The 19,629-nt window shown below is 44.3% G+C and overlaps 1 protein-coding gene across 1 annotated transcript in view; it reads right to left on the reverse strand.

Annotated features, from left to right (window-relative positions):
* Window positions 1-262: 262 nt before the first annotated feature.
* Window positions 263-19,629, reverse strand: part of LOC131490371 (laminin subunit alpha-1-like) — a 137,888-nt gene continuing 118,521 nt past the window's right edge. Inside the window, 12 exon segments of the mRNA XM_058692674.1 lie at window positions 263-623; window positions 1,230-1,452; window positions 4,240-4,373; window positions 5,598-5,751; window positions 6,278-6,436; window positions 6,973-7,162; window positions 10,894-11,006; window positions 12,773-12,908; window positions 14,291-14,476; window positions 15,194-15,357; window positions 17,802-17,972; window positions 18,162-18,276. Coding sequence (XP_058548657.1) covers window positions 463-623; window positions 1,230-1,452; window positions 4,240-4,373; window positions 5,598-5,751; window positions 6,278-6,436; window positions 6,973-7,162; window positions 10,894-11,006; window positions 12,773-12,908; window positions 14,291-14,476; window positions 15,194-15,357; window positions 17,802-17,972; window positions 18,162-18,276 — 1,906 coding nt within the window. The 3' untranslated portion in view covers window positions 263-462.

The raw sequence follows: 19,629 nt of genomic DNA on the forward strand, positions 1-19,629 counted from the left end.
GTTCCTTTTGTTACCATGTCCCCATCTCTCTTGCCATTCTTTATGTGCTTTGTGCCACAGAAGCCAGCCAGCCCTCAGTTCTTCAGGAGGAACTGCTCTATAAATAGGTATAGATTGTGGAGGAGGTGAATTCAGGGTCTTCCTACATCACTATCTTCGACCAGACTCCATATTTTTATAAAATTCAAAATGTAACACATGAAAAACTGTCAGGTAATCAACAGAATATTCAATGTTTACAAAGAAAAAGCGAGCCACTTAATTCAATTTACATTTTAAACTATTTAATAGAGGTATTTGTTGTACACATGGTTTTAGTTTAATATAAGTACAAAATTTCTCTCTGGAAACACTTAACCTGAGTTGAAAATGAAATCAGAACTGAAGAGAGATTTTAATTCACAAAAACAATTCTCCTCAAAATATAAACAATGATTTCCAACTGGGGAGTTGCTCTGAAATTCAGGGTTCAGACCCAGGACAGGAATGAGGGAAAACTCCTTGTAGATCAAAAGCTCTGCTGAAGTCATAGGATTGCACTTGTGGGCCCTTAATCAGAGTGAGCTTTCTCAAGCACCCCCGGAAGGAGGTCTGGCTGCTCAGGCAGTTTTGCTTTACGTCAGCTGTTAAGAGAGAAGTCTTGCTTAATTTTGTTAAATGACATGACTAGCACAATAGGAGCAAAAGTAATTATCAAGTAGTTTCTTCATCAAAATTAGAACACTGTTCTCCCACATATGTTGCTTCTGTGATAAGTCAATGAAAACTTTTAATATATGGTAATTTTAAGGTATAGTTATGACTTAAAAGTCATCAAAGAGATGTTTATTTCGTTATTTGTAAAAATCACTGGGAACATCCGAAATGCAGAATTCAAATCCAGAATCGATGTCAGAGGATAAGATCATGTTTCTTTGTCCTCTAAAATAGTTACCTGCCCTAAAATGACTTCCTACTCTGGGGGGTCATCTAAGATGACTTGCCTCGGTAAAGTCATCTCGCTTACTTTACATTGCATCCAGTGTTCTCAGAGTCTTACCTAACGATGAATTTACTTGTGTAGATTATTTTAACTTTTCCAAGAACTTCTAGGTATTTGAGGTAGGCTTTCTAAAAATGTAAAGGATTTGTCACCCAAACCATGTATTTTTCTTAATCCCTATTCTGTATCCAGCTAAACTGACAGAGCTCCTTAAAAGTGAATGGGCAAAGCAGACACCCATACGTACCAGGGTAGCCGCCCACATAAATGGGATTGTTGGTGTCTGCTGAGGTGGACTGGGTGTGTGGACTTTCAGCGTGAGCTGCATTCCCATCAACAATCAGAACCAAGCGGTGTTTGCTTTTCTGAGCTTGAAGTGTGTGCCATCTTCCATCGCACAGAGTACTGGTAGCTTTGGGTTTATATGTGGCTGTTATCCGACCAGCTCCATTGTTAACATGAAACAAGATCTAAACAAATAAGACACAAATACCTTGGTGAATTTTTCTGTGTTTAAGGAACACCATTCATTTATATAATGCTCTTGGAGTAGATAAATCCCCCCATTCTGCTAAAAAGGAGGGCAAGCTATGAAAAACAATGATTTTGAAAAATAACCTCATAAAGGATGCAGGTTTCATCACTCTTGAAATTACAGAAGGGATCAATGACCACCTCCATGGGAAGAAGCCCAAGCCATTGCCCTCAAATCAGTACCTTTTTCAGGCCTGCAGGAGCTGATGGGTTTAGAGGGTCAGTTTGTAGCAGATGGCTAGCACCTATGAAGGACCACTTACCGACTCTCTTGTGACAGACTATAGGTGCCCTACCACAGCAAGTTGTAACACACAAAAAAATCTAAGACTTGCAAAAGCTAGCAGGGAATACTTGTAAGAATACTGTTGTAGAGGTGACTCTGTGTATTTCAAGGTCAACTGTGATAAATTAAAGATGTACACTATAGACCCTCGGGCAACAGCTAAAGAAAAGTTTTAAAGGAAAAATAAGCCAACAGTAGAGGTAAAATATACATCAGAAATTACATTTTTGGTAACTGTTACACTTCTAATAACGTTTCTCAGATGTCATATAAAAATGCGCACATGATACAGAATTTTTCAAAATTCTTTTGAAGTCCAGATGAGGAAGCCTTTGGCTATAAGCCACAGTGTAGAGGGGCAAGCGGTATGATGTAGAGGCAGCTTTGTTTAGACCTGAAGATGAAATAAGGGGGGAGAAGAGGTGAAGGACAAGAGGTGGATCTGATTTTCTTACATCCTCCTCACCCCCATTCTAGGATGTCCTCGCAGCCGGAAACCCAGTGGGGAAGAAGCAGAAGTACTAGAAATAGGCAAATGAGATTGCAAATAAAATTGGGGAAAATGTAGAGCACAGAGACTTGTTCCTTCCTTGCGGGAGGCAGTAGCTTAAAAAGAGTCAAGCATCTTAGTTTCAGAGCAACACAAGTTGACCACAGTGCAAGAGAAAGGGTGAAAAGTGTAGTTAGGTAGAGAGGATTTAAGAGACGCCTTTCATCCCCATGGCCTGGCAACAACTCCCCAGTTCTCCTTTGATCCTCTGGGGGACGCAGGAGGTGGCTGAAGAGACAGCAGTGCCCCTGACCGGGATGGGAAGCTTGATCTGCAAGGGATGTTGGCCTAATAATCTCCAGGATAAGTTCCCACAACCTGGTGATGGCTGAAACTCCAGACCACTCGTTACAACTTGCCAGGGACAACTGGCCTAGTGCACAAAAGACAGAGGCTATGCCTAAAGACCAGGAATGCCAAGCCACACCTCAGCTATTGTCAAGAGAGAACTTACAGAAAAGAAAGGACAAGGAAGACTCTCTTCCCTCACATCTTGCTTGCACCTAGAGGCAGTTTTCAAGCAAAACAGACTAAGGTATCCTAATTGTTAAGTTCATTTTGTTCCGAACATGGGAAAGACTGGCGACTGAAAAGCAAGAGCAGAATAGTTACAGAAAAAAATATATATATATATTTTGAATTAAAAAAATTAGACTGTGGTATATCCATCACATGGAATACTCTGCAATAAAAAAAAAGAAAAATGAACCATTGATAAACACAACAGCCCAGATCAATGCCAGGAAATGAGGCTGAGTGTAAAAAAGCCAATCTCAAGAGGACATATACTGTCTCATATCATTTATATAATACTCATGAAATAACAGAGAGCTGGAGAACAGATCAGTGGTTGCCCAGGGCTAGGGAGAGTTGGTGTGGATATGAAGGGGTGGGTTGAGCGAGCCTTGAGGTACAATTAAGTATCTTGACTATGAGGGTGGATACATAAAGCTAAACAAAATTGTGTAGAGCTACACACACGTACATGTATAACTAACTCAACTGAAAAAAACTCTGGATTATGCCAATGTCAATTTCATGGATTTGATGTTGTGTAAGAGTTATGCAGGGACACCTGGGTAGCTCAGTTGGGTAAGCATTCAACCTTGGTTCAGGTCACAGTCTCGCAGTTCATGAGTTTGAGCCCTGCATCGGGCTCTCTGCTGACAGCTGAGAGCCTGCTTCGGATTGTGTGTCTCTCTCTCACTCTCTGCCCTTCCCTCACTTGCAGTCTGCCTCTCTCTCTCAAAAATAAATATGAAAAAAACCTTTTTTAAATTAAAAAAAAAAAGTTATGCAGATGCTAACACGGGGGAACCTCCTTACATATTTTACTATAACTTGCTATCAATCTGTAATTACTTCCAAATAAAATGTTAACAAATATTAGGGAAGGGAGAGCATCAGGTTGGCAATTTTCAGATGCCTCTGGAGAAAAGATTTCTGTTATATTAAGATTGCAATTTTGCTTTAAATTTAATTTCATTTTTGTCATTTTTAATCTTTTTCAGATTAATTAAACCTTTTCTCTTTTCCACTGAAATGATCATTGGAAGTTTGGATCTAGGTATTTCTTGTTTTTTTGTTTTTTAATTTTTTAATGTTTATTTATATTTGAGAGAGAGAAATAGTGCACAAGCAGGGGAGGGGCAGAGAGAGAGAGATGGAGACGGAATCTGAAGCAGGCTCCAGGCTCTGAGCTGTCAGCACAGAGCCCGATGCGGGGCTCGAAGCCAGGAGCCATGAGTTCATGACCTGAGCCAAAGCCGGATGCTTAACTGACTGAACCACCCAGGCACCCCTGGATCTAGGTATTTCTACTGTTTCTCAATTGCTCCGTCTCTGACACTGGGATAAAGGAGAACCCCATCAAGATCAAGCACTTACCTTGCCATTCACAATCTCTAATCCGATGGCATCTACTTTGGCGCTGCTGATCCCCAGGAGGACACCATTCTCGGAGGTGGTACGAAATTCCAGTGTTATATTTACATCGGATCGGACTTTGTAGCCTTCCTTGACTGAAAAATACAAGGATAACCCCGAGTTAGGGGTGAGCCTGGCCCCGGAGGGTTCAGAGCCGGAGAGGCCGTGGGCTGGCTGGCTGTGCATTTTGGTTCCTGGTCCAGGAGGCCTGGTGCTACAGCTCTTTCTCTGGATCCAGCACCATCCTCAGCTTCCTCATCTGTAAGATGAAGTGATGCTATTCAGGACCTACCAGGGCCGAGCCAGACCGGAGCCCAGGCAGGCACATCCTCTCTTCTAGAGACATATAGGGAAAAAACCGAAAGGGATTCGATCCATATAATCCCTTCATCATCTATCCAGCAGTAGTCCACTTTATTTTCCCAATATCTACATACTGGGTATGGTGTCATTTACCGAGCATATTCATATCCACGCTAGGTTTTTTTTTACTTGAGGATTTAATTACATGTATATTTTATTCAAGTGATAGAAAAGCTGAGAAAACAAACTGGGGCTACATAGCAGACGGCTGTTCAGCCCAGGGTTAGAGGAAAATTGGGAGAAGGCTGTGTTACCAGAGCTTCTTGGAAGCACAGAGTGAAGGAGAGAAGTGTGCTAGCTTTTCCTTTCCTCCCACCCGCCCCTGATCTTCCACCAGGACCTCCCTGGAAGCCAGAGAAATGTGGTTCCCTGTGGTAGACAGCAGAACAGAGGCCAAGAGGAGCAGGGTTGTGAGTGCAAACAGCAGATCAGATGGAGAGGGAAGGCCAGACGAATTACAAAGGCTAGTTCTAGGCCGTGAGGAATTTACATTTGAAGGCATTTTAGACCCTTAAATTCCTCTACTTAGGATCAGTATTGTCAACAGTCTCAATGGAGTCAATTTCTTCATCAAATCTGACTTGCATTTGGCTGGCTGGTCTAGATATTTTATGTTGATTTTTGTCAAAGGCCTTTATTAACTTGGGCAGAGAGAATATGGCTCACATAAATTTAGGGAAAGTGCAGCCAAAACCAGTACCACATGTCTGCCCTCTGCCGGAAGTTGCCGCTCTCCTGGTGGGAACAAGCCTGCAGCAGGCCATCTGGATAGCATGAGGGGGAGAAGGCTTTTACATTAGAAGTTGAGAAATTAGAATAAACTCGAACACTTAAAATGGTCTTGCTGCAGCCTTGTTCAGGGGGTCCTGTCCTATCAGGACATATCACTGGATCCATTTCAGAGTGCAGGCTAAATAAACCCAAAGATTTCTTTTGAGATCATTGATAATACATACCAAGAGCTGCGTATCCGCTGCCTTCAAAGAACGTTCCTTCCTGGGCCACTGCATAGCACCTGCTTACTGCAAATGCAGACACTGGGCTGCTCTTGTCCAGCTGTTTGCCATTCAGTATCACCTCCCCAATGCAGGCGGGGACACTGTGGGTGATCTAAACCAAGTGACATGAGAATAGATGCTCTAAGTAGAACAAGAAGGGCAAGGGTAAAATGTTCCTATGCTTCAACAAACACATTAAAATGTTAACTTTTGGTTTTTAAAATTGAATTTCCACAATAGTTTACATAAACATCTAACGGAATGCTCCTAGCTAGTAGTATCTTGGCGAGTAATGCAGTAAAGTGTTTTCCATCATTTTGATTAAGTAGTGTAGAAATCAAGATGCTGAGTTTTCTAATCTGCAAATACAAATCTACTGGACTTTCCTGCATTGTACCAGGGCTAAATGGCTGGGGAAGGGGAAATGTTCACTAACTAACAGATAGGAAAGGCTGGCTGAGCTTCAAGGGGAAGCCCCAACACAATTTAGGGATGCAGTTTAAAAGGTGTGCATCATGCAGCCAAGCTCCAGTTTCAAACAAGATAATTCAACATAAACTTTTTCTTTTACAAATAAAACCACAAAAGCACAACCACAATAAAGGTAAGACGGGCTCCAAACAGAAAACACAGCTTACGTTTCCAATGTTCCTGGCTCTGTACTCAGAGGGAAGACCTCCTAGGTACAGCTTTCCTTCCACATCCAACATGGTACCATCTCCCACAGCTGTCACCGTGGGGGATTCCTGGCCATCAACTGTCATGAAGCCCTTTCTTTTAAAGTGCTCTGTCTTGACCTAGAGCAAAATGAGAATATCCACAGTTTTAAAGGAATCTGAGAAAACTGTAACAGATATTTGTTTGCAGCATCTGTTTATTATAGCTGTAATAACCTGACTGAAATCCTAAAGGATGGCTCTGATTTTTACACAGTTGGTGTTGAGGAGACCAAGCCTGGCAGGAGGCTGGAGCAGGCACAGGCAAAGCGCACGTTAGAATGGGAAGAACCCCCGAGGCCTAGTTATAAGAAAGCAAATACCATGACCTAAGGGTTGGCCCACTCATGCCACAGGTAGGCTTGGTTTACTTCTCATCAAGGTGAGAACGCTTCTGGTACCTTTCATTCATTCCACCAATGTTAGCTGCTGAGTGCCTTTCAGGATGCGGAAAAGGTCCCTGCCTACAAGAAGCTTATGTCTATAGAGGAGATAGTGGACACAAAGCAACCTAGAAACCAAAGGGGATCACTTCATGACAGCGAACTGGAATGGATACAAGGGATGGATGGAATAAACCTTAGCACGAGGGATTCACCAGCTTCCTGAGGGCATACCGTGTGCCACCTGCCATCACTGATCACTGCAGGGTGGGAGACCTTTGTTCTGCCTTTCCCGAGATCAAACATGAAGTGAAGGTGGCCCCCATGCAGCTGGAGCGTGGCATAATCAACTTGGTTCTGATGAGCCATGTAGTAAATCAGACCGCTGGAGGCAAATGTCCGGATACTTAGCTGAACTGAGAGCCTGGAGGAAAACAAGAGCTCAGGCCTCAGAAAGAAACTTTCACATGTAAAAATAACCTCAAAGAGAGAATCTAATAACTGTTTCAACCTGTGTATTTAACATCTCAGCAGAGAGTCATTCATTATTCTTTCATTCACTCATCCATCTGTTCACCCAACTAATAGTTACCACATACAGATGTCTGCCAGGGACTGTTCTAGATGCTGAGGCTGGAGCACTAAACAAAGAGGAATGTCCTTTCTCCCGCAAAACTAATACTAGAAATCTATCAGAGATAAAATTGGGTCACGAGAGGCCAACTGGTGGTTTTATTAAAGAGGGCAGGCAGCTCTGAAAAGGTGCTGTTTCGGCTGAGCTCTGAATGGCAGGAGCAAGCCCCACAAAGCTCAGCACTTTGTTTGCAGACAGTGCCGAGTATGCTAAAACAATGGGGTGGATTTGGGTGGACAGCCAGGAACCCCCTACCGGGGCTCCATGGGAGACAGCACCACACAGCAGTGGAGGGAAGGCTGCATCTGGGTATCCTCCCGCAGAAGAAAGCACAACACTAAAGCACTCTGGGACAGGGAAAGGAAAGGAGAGTGTGGGTCTGTCCTCATGGATGAGGGGCTCTGGGAGGCAGTATTTAGATTCAAAGTGCAGTGGGAAGTCACAGTATTCAGAAGGGGAGTGGGCATGGCTTGATTTACATCTTAAAAGGAACTTCTGATGTGAAGAAGCCATCAGAGGACGCCAGGGTGTCAATGGGCAGCTGGTGCGGCAGTCCACAGAGGCCAGGGGGTGGTGGGGGACACAGAGCGGATGAACTAATTCATGAAATGCTCCAGAGGAAGAAGCACTAGGACTTGTAGATGGACTCAATTTGGAGAGGGAAGGAAAGACAATAACCATCTCTAGGTTTGGACCCTGGGCAACCAGGGGTATGGTGCTGATGTCCACAGAAATGGCAAAGATCAGGCGAGCAGATGTGGGGGAAGACTGTGAATTCTCTTTTGGTATGTTGAGGTTGGGGAGCCCGTGCCAATCCGCGCAGAGATGTGGAGGAGCCAGTCAGGTGCATGCCTCCTGAGTTCTAAGCAGAGGTCAGGCTAGAGATGTGGGTGCTGGTGCAAATAGATGGTATTTTAAAGCCCTTGAGATATGGAAGCTCCCCAGGAAGAATACACAGAAGAGGCCCTGGGCCTTCCCTGATGGAAGAGGAGCCAGCAAAGGAGACTGAGCAGGGGTGAGCAGGGAGAGCAAGAAATCAGGAGAAGCTGGGGCTAGGACAGCCAACGGGGCTGAGTTGCCGAATGCATGTGATAGTGCCGAGGGCCCAGCAGAGAAGGCACCACGGGACGTGGCCACAGCAGGTCTGGGAGGATTGTGGCCAAGAGCAAAGGAGAGGTGAGGGGAGGCTGGCTGGCTGGGTGGGTGGAGAGGAAATGAGAGGGGAGAAAAGGCAGACTGCCACATGAGGCAACTTTTTTTTAATAAGGCAACTGTCTTAAGTCTTACTGTGAAATACAGCCAGGATACTGTGGGGGTGGGATGAGATGTGGAGTCTCTTGGAGAGGTGTTTTTTTTTTTTTTTTTTTAATTTTTTTTTTTTTTACATTTATTTAGTTTTGAGAGACAGAGCACAAGTAGGGGAGGGTCAGAGAGAGAGGGAGACACAGAATCCGAAGCAGGCTCCAGGCTCTGAGCTGTCAGCCCAGAGCCCAATACAGGGCTTGAACTCACGAGCCGTGAGATCATGACCTGAGCCAAAGTCAGACGCTCAACTGACTGAGCCACCCAGGCACCCCAGGGTTTGTTTGTTTGTTTGTTTGTTTTAAGTGAGGAACTATTAATGGGGCTCCTGGGTGGTTCAGTCAATTAAGTATCCAAATCTTGATTTTGGCTCCGGTCATGATATTACAATTCTTGAGATGGAGCCCCACGTTGGGCTCTGCACTGACAGTATGGAGCCTACTTGGGATTCTTTCTCTCCCTCTCTCTCTGCCCCTCCCCTGATTGCTCACTCTCTCTCTCAAAATAAACAAACTTTAAAAAACAATGAAGTGCAGATCTACTAGAGAGGGAATGACTAACACAGACATAGCACCTGGGTGTGGATCCTAGTTCTGCTGTGTGCCCTGGAGCAGGTGACTTGACTTCCCTCTCAGTTTCCTTGTCTATAAAATAAAGATGATACCTTCCTCATACAGTAATTATGAGGACTGAGTTGGGGTATGTATGTTAAATATCAAGGCAATTTGTGGCACAAGTGTTTGCTCCTCTTGTTAACACTGATGAGGAAGAGGGTGATGGCTCTGAGAGAGGTGATGGGCTCCAGAGGCAAGCAAGATGGGGAGCAGGACCCTTCCTCTGTGGTGCAAGGGAAGAGGTACAAGGGTGGGGACAAAGACAGCAGGGGTGCTCTTTTGGGTAGTGGACAGATGAGGAGAGTTCTCTGTTCACTGAGGTAGTCATCAACTGGGGCATGAAGAGAGGCTGTGGGAATGCACAGAGTTTTGAGATAAGAGAAGCTATAAACATTTTTTAAAAAATGAACATAATAGAGAATAGTATTGGCTACCCATGTAGTCTGGAGGTTCCATCTCAAATCGGTGGCCGTGGCTTTCAGGTCAAACCAGGTAGGAAAGAGATACGCACTTCTGCAGACTTGACCACCAATGTGGATTCTGGTACAGATTAGGAAGTATGAATTTTTCCTGGGGCCGTGGTGGAAGTTTACAAAGGAGCACCTGTAATAATGGCACTGTGCCCATCTGTGTTGGAGATAAACTATTCTAGGGGAGCTGTAGAAGGAGGGTTTGTGAGAAAGCATGACAGGTTCAAGGTCTTGATGCAGTTGAGGAGCTGTTGGAACGGGAGGTAACAGTAGATATGAGGAGGACGGGGTTAATAGGATGCTTCAGGTAGAGATTCTGGTTGGAAGTGGGATGGATATTTACAAAGTAGGCAAGGGTGTGTGTGACCGTGGGGAGAATGTGGCTGAGGAAAAGCCCTCTGATAGATAGGAGCCAGAAGACTTGGAAGGTCCAGTGTGGGGTGGCCGAATTCATGGAAAATGATGGCCCAAGTTATGGAACAAGGACACTGAGGCAAGGTCTGAAGACGGTGCCGTAGGGGCAGTGATCACAGGTGGCCGTAACACCAGGTGCAGTCTGAAGGATTCAGAGGAGAGGAGGAATGTGGAACCCCCAGGCCTCATCTGTGGGCTGTGCGCTAGCTTTGTCAAGGAAGAGCCCTTGGGGACAAGCAGGTGTGAGGGCAGGAAGGAACGCGGAATGCGCAGATTGGTGTGGGTGTGGCACCAGGGAGTTTGAAAGGCACGGTGAAAGAGTTTGGGTGGACGATTTGATCAGATTAGTAAATGCTTACAATGGAATGGGGTTGAAAGTCCAGAGGATGATAGATCTAGAGGACTTGAGATTCTAGAACAAGATGGTTTCGAGAGATTCCCTACCTATGTGCTTTCCTATATTCATACAGAGGCAGCAGCTAGCCTTCATCAAGAAGGGGTAAGGACAAACCACAGGAACCCCACTGGACCACATTTTAAGCATCTGGTTTGCACAAAGGCCGCATTCCTGTCTCTGCCTTTTCACCGCTGCCATTTGGTTGCACGTTGAATACTCCATAATAACATACAAGAAGCTTCTGAAAAGACTCATTGGTGAAGAATACCTCCTGGATTCATTTATCGGTGAGACATCTAATAAGGACTTTAGAACAACACCCACCTCTTTCTGACAGCCAGCTGATTGAAGGGCAACACAAAATGGCTGCTTTGCATGAGGCCAAACTGGTGAGCGTTGGGGATGTACTCTGGGGCTCTGTCCCCAGCACACTGCCCCTGTAAGACACGCAGATGGACTCTCAGCCACACAGAGCCAGGGCCCCCACTAACGTGTCCCAAGTTTTCCATGAAAAAAATACCTCAGAAGCAACTGGATCAGAACACCGATAGCCACAAATACATGTCTGCGCTGACTTATTCTCTGCTTTAAGTAATTTACTTGCTATGTCTTTATCTGAGAAGGCAGTTAGAGCTTCTGTCTTTCACCTCAGTCCCACTCAAGTTTGCTTAAAAGTCCCATGACTATTCATCAGGCCAAAGGGGCAGAGGCCTTGCTGCTGCCCTCCCCTGCCTCCCACCCCTGGCAAGGGCTGGAGGGGATCAGTGGCAGCACATGCATCAGGAAACTGGAAGTGCCCACAAGTGACCAGCAGGGGCTCCGAGCCTGATGTCTCCAATTCCTCCCAGACAGAGCAAGTCCAGCTGAGAGGAGCGAGGCTGAAAGGGGGGCTGCTGGGGAACCTGCAGGTTGCCTGGCTGCACCCTCCACACAGTGGCTCTGAACCACGTGAGGCTTCAGACTCACTTTTCGGCTTGGGGTAGGTGGACGCTACCAGGGGAGGTGTCCTGAACTCAAAGATCAGTCCTGCTTGGAAGGTACTGCTTTTTGTACAACTGAACCACCATCTAATCTGAGTGCACGCTTTCAACCAAGGAAACCGAGAAATCAGAAAAGGGAAAATAAAATGGAAACTAAGAACTGCCATTAAAAATACTTGGCCATGGGGCGCCTGGGTGGCTCAGTCGGTTGAGCGTCCGACCTCAGCTCAAGTCATGATCTCGTGGTTCATGAGTTCGAGCCCCGTGTCAGGCTCTGTGCTGACAGCTCAGAGCCTGAAGCCTGCTTCAGATTCTGTGTTTCCCTCTCTCTCTCTCTCTGCCCCTCCCCTCCTCACACTGTGTCTCTCTCAAAAATAAACATTAAAAACTTTTTTTGAAAAGTACTTGGTCAAAATTGGCTTTTCCTAGATGAATCAAATCTCTTTTTTTTTTAAAGCAATAATGGAATGTTCAATGGCTTTTACATAACGACTTATTTTCTGTTTCTGACTCAACCTGAAGTCACGATTAGTCCTTATAGAAACTCTGCTACAAATCTTGCTGTACGGCAGTCAAATGAAGATGGCTGTCAGGACCTGTGGTCTGTAAATGCTGTGCCGTGTCATCAGAGAACTATTCGCCACCCTGCCCCTGCTCTGCTTTTCATCACAGGGATGAACCTTGTGAATGTTCCTAGAGTTCTTTGAAAAATGGCTTCCTCGGGGCGCCTGGGTGGCTCATTTGGTTAAGCATCAGACTGGTAATTTTGGCTCAGGTGATGACAGCACGGTTCGTGGGATTGAGCCCCATGTCAGGCTCTGTGTTGAGCATGGAGCCTGCTTGGGATTCTCCCTCTCTCTCTTTGCCCCTCCCCCACCCCCCCCCCCCACACACACACACTCTGTCTCCCAAATAAAGAAAAAGTAAAAATGGCTTCCATCTGGGGGTTTGGAGGGTGGGTCAATGGAAAAGGCTGGAGTGTTTCTCCCTCCCTTCCAGCTCCAGGTGGCCTCCCTGACAGCACCTTTCTTCTCTGTGCCCCAGTACTCACCAGGAGACCCTCTCTGCTCAGACTCACTCCCCCTGTTCCTGGTAGCACCACCTTCTCCCGTGGCACTGTTGTTCCATTGTGCTCCTTCAGCTTTCCCAACACCTTTGTAACAAGGTCCCCGCTTTTGTTCTGACTGTACTTGACTGATACAATTAAAGAAAGCCCCTCTTACTAGACTTGGTAAAGGCTGAGGCTCTGGCGGGAGCTCGCTGTCCTCTCCATGAAGAGCCAGCTTCGGCCTTTCTGAAAGCAAGCAGGTGTCCAAATCTACTTGTTCATAACCAACCGCACTCGTGAAATCCAAATGTCTAGATACAAAGTGTTTATAAAATTAAGATACTATGTACAAGCCAACACAGAAGCCAAAGTCATTTGATTATTGAACACTACAGTCTTATGAAAAACCATTAATATATTACTCTTAGTGAAACCAAATTGACCATCTTCCAGTGACTAGAAGTCTGTAAGTCTTACATATTCCCTCATTTGATTCTTCGACCCACCCCACTCCAGCCCCTCCCCGTGTCGTCCTCCTGGCCACCGCTGAGCATCCCTCAAGATTTGGCTCAAATGCAGCATTGGCCGGGGTAAGAGAATGAGCCTGTCTGGCTCTCGCACGACTACACACTGGCCTCAGTTAAACACTGATTTCTTTCTTAGAGATTTACACTTGCCAGGAAGTCCTGACCCACTCTTTTCATATTCCCTTCACTCTGCAGCCCTTGCAACACGTCCTGTCTGCGTCTACCCTCTTGGCACCTTCTGAGGACGTGGCTGTGAACGGCACAGAAGCATTTCTGCCCTATGGAATTCTCAGCCTCAGGGCTTTCAGTAGTAAGATGCTGAATCAGTTTATTTATAAACAGAGAACTGGGCAAATAAATCAACTGTACAAATAAGTTGTACAAACCAAGGCTCTGACATGATAATCGTGCTGAAACCCAGTGTAATGTTTTATTCTTCCAAAGTCCAAGGACTCCTAAGAGGTTCTTTTACAGGGGACACTGCGACCATCAGAGATCCAAGCCGTTGTTTAAGGTCTCAAGGCAAATGGGCAGTTCAGGCAGGAGGGAGCTTGCTTGTCCTGGGCAGATTCTGGCTCCGCACCCCCACCTGCAGGTTGTAGCCCCGCTTTTGTGCCACCAGCATTCTTATGCAGGCAGGAGGCAAGTGAAGAAGAAATAAATACCCATGGGCATGTGGGCATGTGTCCGTTCTCTTACTCAGAATGAGCTCCACAGGGAAAACAGACTTCCAGTTCTTAATTAGGCACTAATTGTTTCAGGAGGAGCCATTAATCCGAAGCTGCAAGAAACCCCACCATAAAGGTTCCTTTAAAGCAGTGAGCTCAAGACAGCAAGAAACTTGCATCACAAAATCTCTATGTTCCCTGAAGTGCATGTCAAAAGTGTATTTGACCTCTGATGTTTGTTGATAGTCCTGTGGAACTAACTGATGTTCATTTTTTTTTTTTTTTTAATATATGATTACCAGATATATCCACTATTCTAATCCAGTAGAATCCATTTGGGAGACCTTTGCGATAGAATAGGTAGGGCTCGCTTGTTATTCAGAAACTTGTAGGATTTTAGGTAATCTCAAACAGCAAAATTAGATAGCAAGTCAGGGTCAGTACTCAGCTTTAAAAAATTAGGAAGTGCAAAAACATGTTGAGAGCAGTTACACTTACTCCATGTTAAAGATCAGGTTTTTGATACAGCCGTGAAATGATCTTCCCATCTTGAGCACTGATGTCCCCTCACCCTCTGGAACTCCCCCTATGTACAGGCTGGATACATTTATTGTCCTGCTTTCTGCTGATGGGCCCAACTTCATTTCTACAGGATTTGTCTCATCCATTTGGACAGTGATAACGCTAAAAGGTCAAAGGAGAAAAGAAAAGCTTTTAAATGTAATGAAACATAACTATTTTAATACATAATTTCACAAGTTCTTACTGAATGACAGAAGTTCCCTGAAGACAAATTTTAACGACACTAAGTGAATAAAAAGGTGAATCTTAAAAATTAACACTTACAATTGAACATCCTCCCAAAATGAATCACGTTATTAAATACTATTGAGTTCAATTCACTTGGGGAGAGCATTATTCTTTTACTTTACCTGTGATAAAATGTCCAGCATGCTTTTGAAACATTTGGTCTACCGCTTTGAAAGGGGTATATGTAGGAATGTTGATACAACACTATTTACTATTTTACTATTTGTTTTCTGTTTACTGTGTTCCTACTTACTGTTTGACATTTATTATTTAGTATTGATATAATGCTGTCTACTCAGACTATGGTACTATCTGCCACAGAATCAATCTGATGTAAAACATTTTATACTGGGCCCCAGAAAAGAGCAGGGTTAAGGTTTTTTAACTGCGAAAGTTCCACAAATATCTTACTACCAAGCAGATGAAATTACTTTTGAGGGAGGTTTTCTAGAAGGGCTCCAGAGTTATTCTGGAGCTGTAAAATCTCTGAATTTTCCTGACTTCATCCTAGTCATCCCAATCATTTTACTGCAAAGAGTATCCTAACATGGTTCCTACTGTCGAGGTCACCAGGGCCTTGTATGTGAATACCTCCCAGTCCTCATCAGAGAGATGGAATGCTCTTGCCCGTCACCATATGTGCCCTTGGGAGCACGCAGGACAGCTCTTCTCAGGTTTGCTCCGTCCCCAGAATTAACGTGCACTTCAATGTGGCCGTCAATCAGCATGATGGAAAAGAAGGGCTGGGAAGGTTGCTGAGAGATTTTCAACAGAAAAAATATTGCCACGTGATTTTTAAAATTATTATGAAGACAATATGAGAGTATTAACAAGCAACTTATTAAGAATGTCACCATCTAACACAACTCTTTTAAATTTTGTAGGGGCGCCTGGGTGGCTCAGTCGGTTAAGCGTCCGACTTCGGCTCAGGTCATGATCTCACGGTTCGTGGGTTCGAGCCCCGCGTCGGGCTCTGTGCTGACAGCTCAGAGCCTGGAGCCTGTTTCCGATTCTGTGTCTCCTTCTCTCTGTGACCCTCCCCCGTTCATGCTCTGTCTCTCTCTGTCTCAAAAATAAATAAACATTAAAAAAAAAAAAATTTTTTTTAAATAAATTTTGTATATGAGTTTCTAATCTCTGTTCATATGATTTACATTCTGCTTTATGCTCTTATCATTAACCCTATCAAAGATTTCCCTTTCTACTTCATACTTTTTATTGCCACCATATGTACTAACAGATACATATACTGTAAATCATTGACCGATTTATTGTTAAAAATTTACTTTCCAATTTTTCTTACCATACATAGTACTTTTGTTTTTTGCCTGTGAACACTTTTTTTTTTTTTTTTTTGGCCTAACATTTCTAAAAGTGGGTTTAAAAGGTGGAAGAGTTTGGAAATTATTAAAGCTTTGAGAACTATTTTGCACATTGAAAATCGGTCCACCAGCAGAATGGGAGTGTGAGTGTTTCACAATGCCCTTGTGAGCATTCTGTTTTGCTGAACAAGCAGCAAACTATGATTTTCAAATGGTCCTATTAAGATTGGTGGAGGCAGGGCACCTGGGTGGCTCAGTCGGTTAAGCGTCCAACTTCCACTCAGGTCATGATCTTACAGTTTGTGGGTTCGAGCCCCACATCGGGCTTTATGACGACAGCTCAGAGCCTGGAGCCTGCTTCAGATTCTGTCTCTCTCTTTTTCTGCCCCTCCCCCACTCGTGCTCTCTCTCAAAAATAAAGTAACATTAAAAAAAAATGTTAAGACTGGTGGAGGCAAACAGTCTATTGGTTCCTCAAAAAGTTAAACATAGAATTATCATGTGACCTGTCAATTCCACTCCTAGGTATATACCCAAAAGAACTGAAAGCAGGTAGTCAAATACTTTGATGTGAATGTTCATAGCAGCATTATTAACAATAGCTAAAAGGTAGAAACAACCCCAAATGTCCATCAGTGAGTAAGTTAATGTATGTATAATGGAATAGCAATTCAGCCATAAAAAGGAAGTACTGACACATCCCACGATGTGGACAAACCTCAAAAACATGCTAAATGGAAGACACAAAAGATCACATGCTGTATGAGCCCATTTATATAAAATACAGATCATCAGGAAATTCAGAGATACAGAAGGAAGACCGCTGGCCACCAGGGACTGGGCTGCTGAGGGGACAGGAAGGGCCCGCTTGACCGCACAGGCTATTATTTGGGTGATAAAAATGTTTTGGAACTAGATAGAGCAGGTGGCCTCACCACATTGTGAAAGCACTAAATGCTAACTGTTCACTGTAAAATGGTTACTTTTATGTTCTGTGAATTTCATCTCAACTAGGAAAAAAAGAGAAAGATTGGTGGGGCCCATAAACCACTCTGTCATGGTTAGACCTTCGCCAAGTGGCTCATGAGGCACTAGGAGTCTACACACTGGTGTTCCAGTCCTGGCTCAGACATATATCAGCTGTGTGACCTTCAGCAGGTTAACAAGGTTCTCTGAACCTATTTCCTCCTCAGCAAAACGTAGGATAAGCAGCATTCACCCTGCAGTGTGGCTGTGATCATCACACAGCAATGTCTACAAATAATCTTGCACAAAAGAGGACAGACAGTATGCCGTGACCTCTACTTCATTAAGACCGTAAATTAGCATTCTGTAAAGCCTCTTCAAATTACGTGATATATGCAAGTTTGAGCAAAGGAAAGGGTAAATCTATGCTCTTAAAATGGAATATAAATATGGAAACCCATCAACTTTTCTACAGCTGCCCCACTGTGCTGATCACAGGCCACATTTCTCTTTCTGCTGACTTCAATCCTATTTGTAGATAAGGAAAATTGTGCTCCATGGAGCAGCACACTAAAAAACTCTACAGAACTGAAGGATTTACTTTCTTAGCCTTAGAATAAAGAGTAGCCACCTAACATGTGGGAAAAAAGCTCTGAATGAGCTTGAAAAGAATGAGGGGTAGACAGCAAGTATCTGCCTTCTCCGTAGCCAGACAAGAAAAATGACTGTGTACCACAAAGAGGTCACTGATTCATAGGGGAAGACATTCAGCGATAGTAACTGCTACTTATTAAAATGCACACTTATAAACAACTGGCCACACTGCTATGATAATGTTCACGACCAAGTCACTTTCCAACTAGTGCTTCTTGAGCCTGTGGCTGAATAACAATAGCATTTGAGCTACTCACCCCATGGGCCTGCCGATGACCCTGCTTCTCCCCATGCCTGCCCAGGGCAGCCAGGATGATGCCACTGCTGTTCTTGGTGGCAAATGTTGCCAACAGTTCCGATTCTGGCAACAAAGACCTGGGTGACAATTCAACGTAGCCACCTTTCAAGAAGCTAACAGTTCGGATAGGCTGGTTGAAAAGGAGGCAAAAAGAACACCATCAGGACTCCTAAGCACTGAATCGCCCATGGCGGGGTTTACTGCTGGTCTCCCCATCATCTCTTTTCCATCCATCGCACTGTTAGATTTTACTACCTTATTATGTTGGTAAGTCAGTGGACATTTGCAAAAACTCATTCAAATATTAAAGGCTTCCCACCTCCAGTATACAGCCTTTTCTCACTCCATAGGAATTTCTGAGTAAATCAAAGGTTGATCTGGATATTTCCAGGTTTTTGATACAGCCCACATAGCTTTTGCTGGTGACACCTTTCCTGTAGGGAAGGGCACGAGAACAACAAGATTTGGATTTTATAACTCCATTTTTGAAAGAAGGAATAAAAATAGACCTACAGGTAAAGAAGATCTGCTTCTATGTGTCATTTTGCAGAAATGTCTAAGTCTCCCACTAAGAAGGATATTGATGGTGAAGACTTTAGGTCTAATGAAGGCTCTCCTTAGGACCAAGGAAAGGGGTTGAATTTAGGGAGTTTGACTAAATGGCTACCTAGACAAAAATGCATCATATTTTAAGGGAAAGTACTGTAGTCACTGCAATTTAAATATACTCATTAAAACAGGCCAGTTATAAGAAAGACAGTACACAGTCATAAGGAAACAATAGCACATAGACTGAAATCCAAATCAGTACTATATTTTTCTCTCTTTTTTGTTATTTATTTTTAGAGAGAGTGGTGTGCACATGTGAGCAGTGGAGAGGGAGCAGGAGAATCCCAAGTAGGCTCCTCACTGTCAGCAGAGAGCCTGATGTGAGGCTTGATCTCACAAACTGTGAGATCATGACCTGAGTCAAAATCAAGAGTTGGATGCTGAACCAACTGAGCCACCCAGGGGCCCCACTACCATATTTTTCTCAATAGAAGTTGCCACACTCTGGTTGGGGTGAGGTTGTAATATGATCAGTCTCTCATTTCCAAAATATGGAGATGACTGAACATCTCTAAGTTATATTCTGAAGCATCAGCTAGTCACAGGAGAACTCTGAAGTCACATGGTTTCCAGCTAGAGTCACATCTCACTTTCCTTTCCCTCTGTGTTGAGTAGTGAGCTGCAGACCATTAGGCAACTCAAGATTTAGGGCCGACTTTAACTTTTCTGGATATGTTTCTTCCTTTGTAATTGAAGAGGCTGGTCTTGATAGATACCCAGGTCCCTTCTAGCATAAAAGTCTTATTTGGAATGTCTTCCTGGAAAGGGGGGTCTTTTCTCCATTGTCTGCACAGTGTCCATCTCGGTAGAGTACAGATGAACTGTGGCACAGCTTGTTGCTACAGGAGCACCCACCCTGCTGCCACCATGTGAGGAAACGATATCTGGAATCGGGAATTGGGAGACTGGCTTCCAATCCTGGCTCCATCCTGGCAGAGGGGTAAGACCTGGGACAAGTGACCAACTCCCCCTGAAGTTTGAGTGTAATTCATTTCAAGATGGGGTGTGGGGGGAGGGTACTGGTGACTGTGGTGGTAAGCTGTGTCCCTTGGAACTTCCAGAAATTTCTGGCAAAGGAAAGGGGTGAGGAGTGGATCTGGACTGCTCAGCTTAACAGCAACCAGTGTGGACGCACTTCCGTGCCACTGATTAGGATTGCATATAAGAACTCAGCTGTA

This window comes from Neofelis nebulosa, chromosome 11 (assembly GCF_028018385.1).
Source record: "Neofelis nebulosa isolate mNeoNeb1 chromosome 11, mNeoNeb1.pri, whole genome shotgun sequence".
Lineage (NCBI taxonomy): Eukaryota > Metazoa > Chordata > Mammalia > Carnivora > Felidae > Neofelis > Neofelis nebulosa.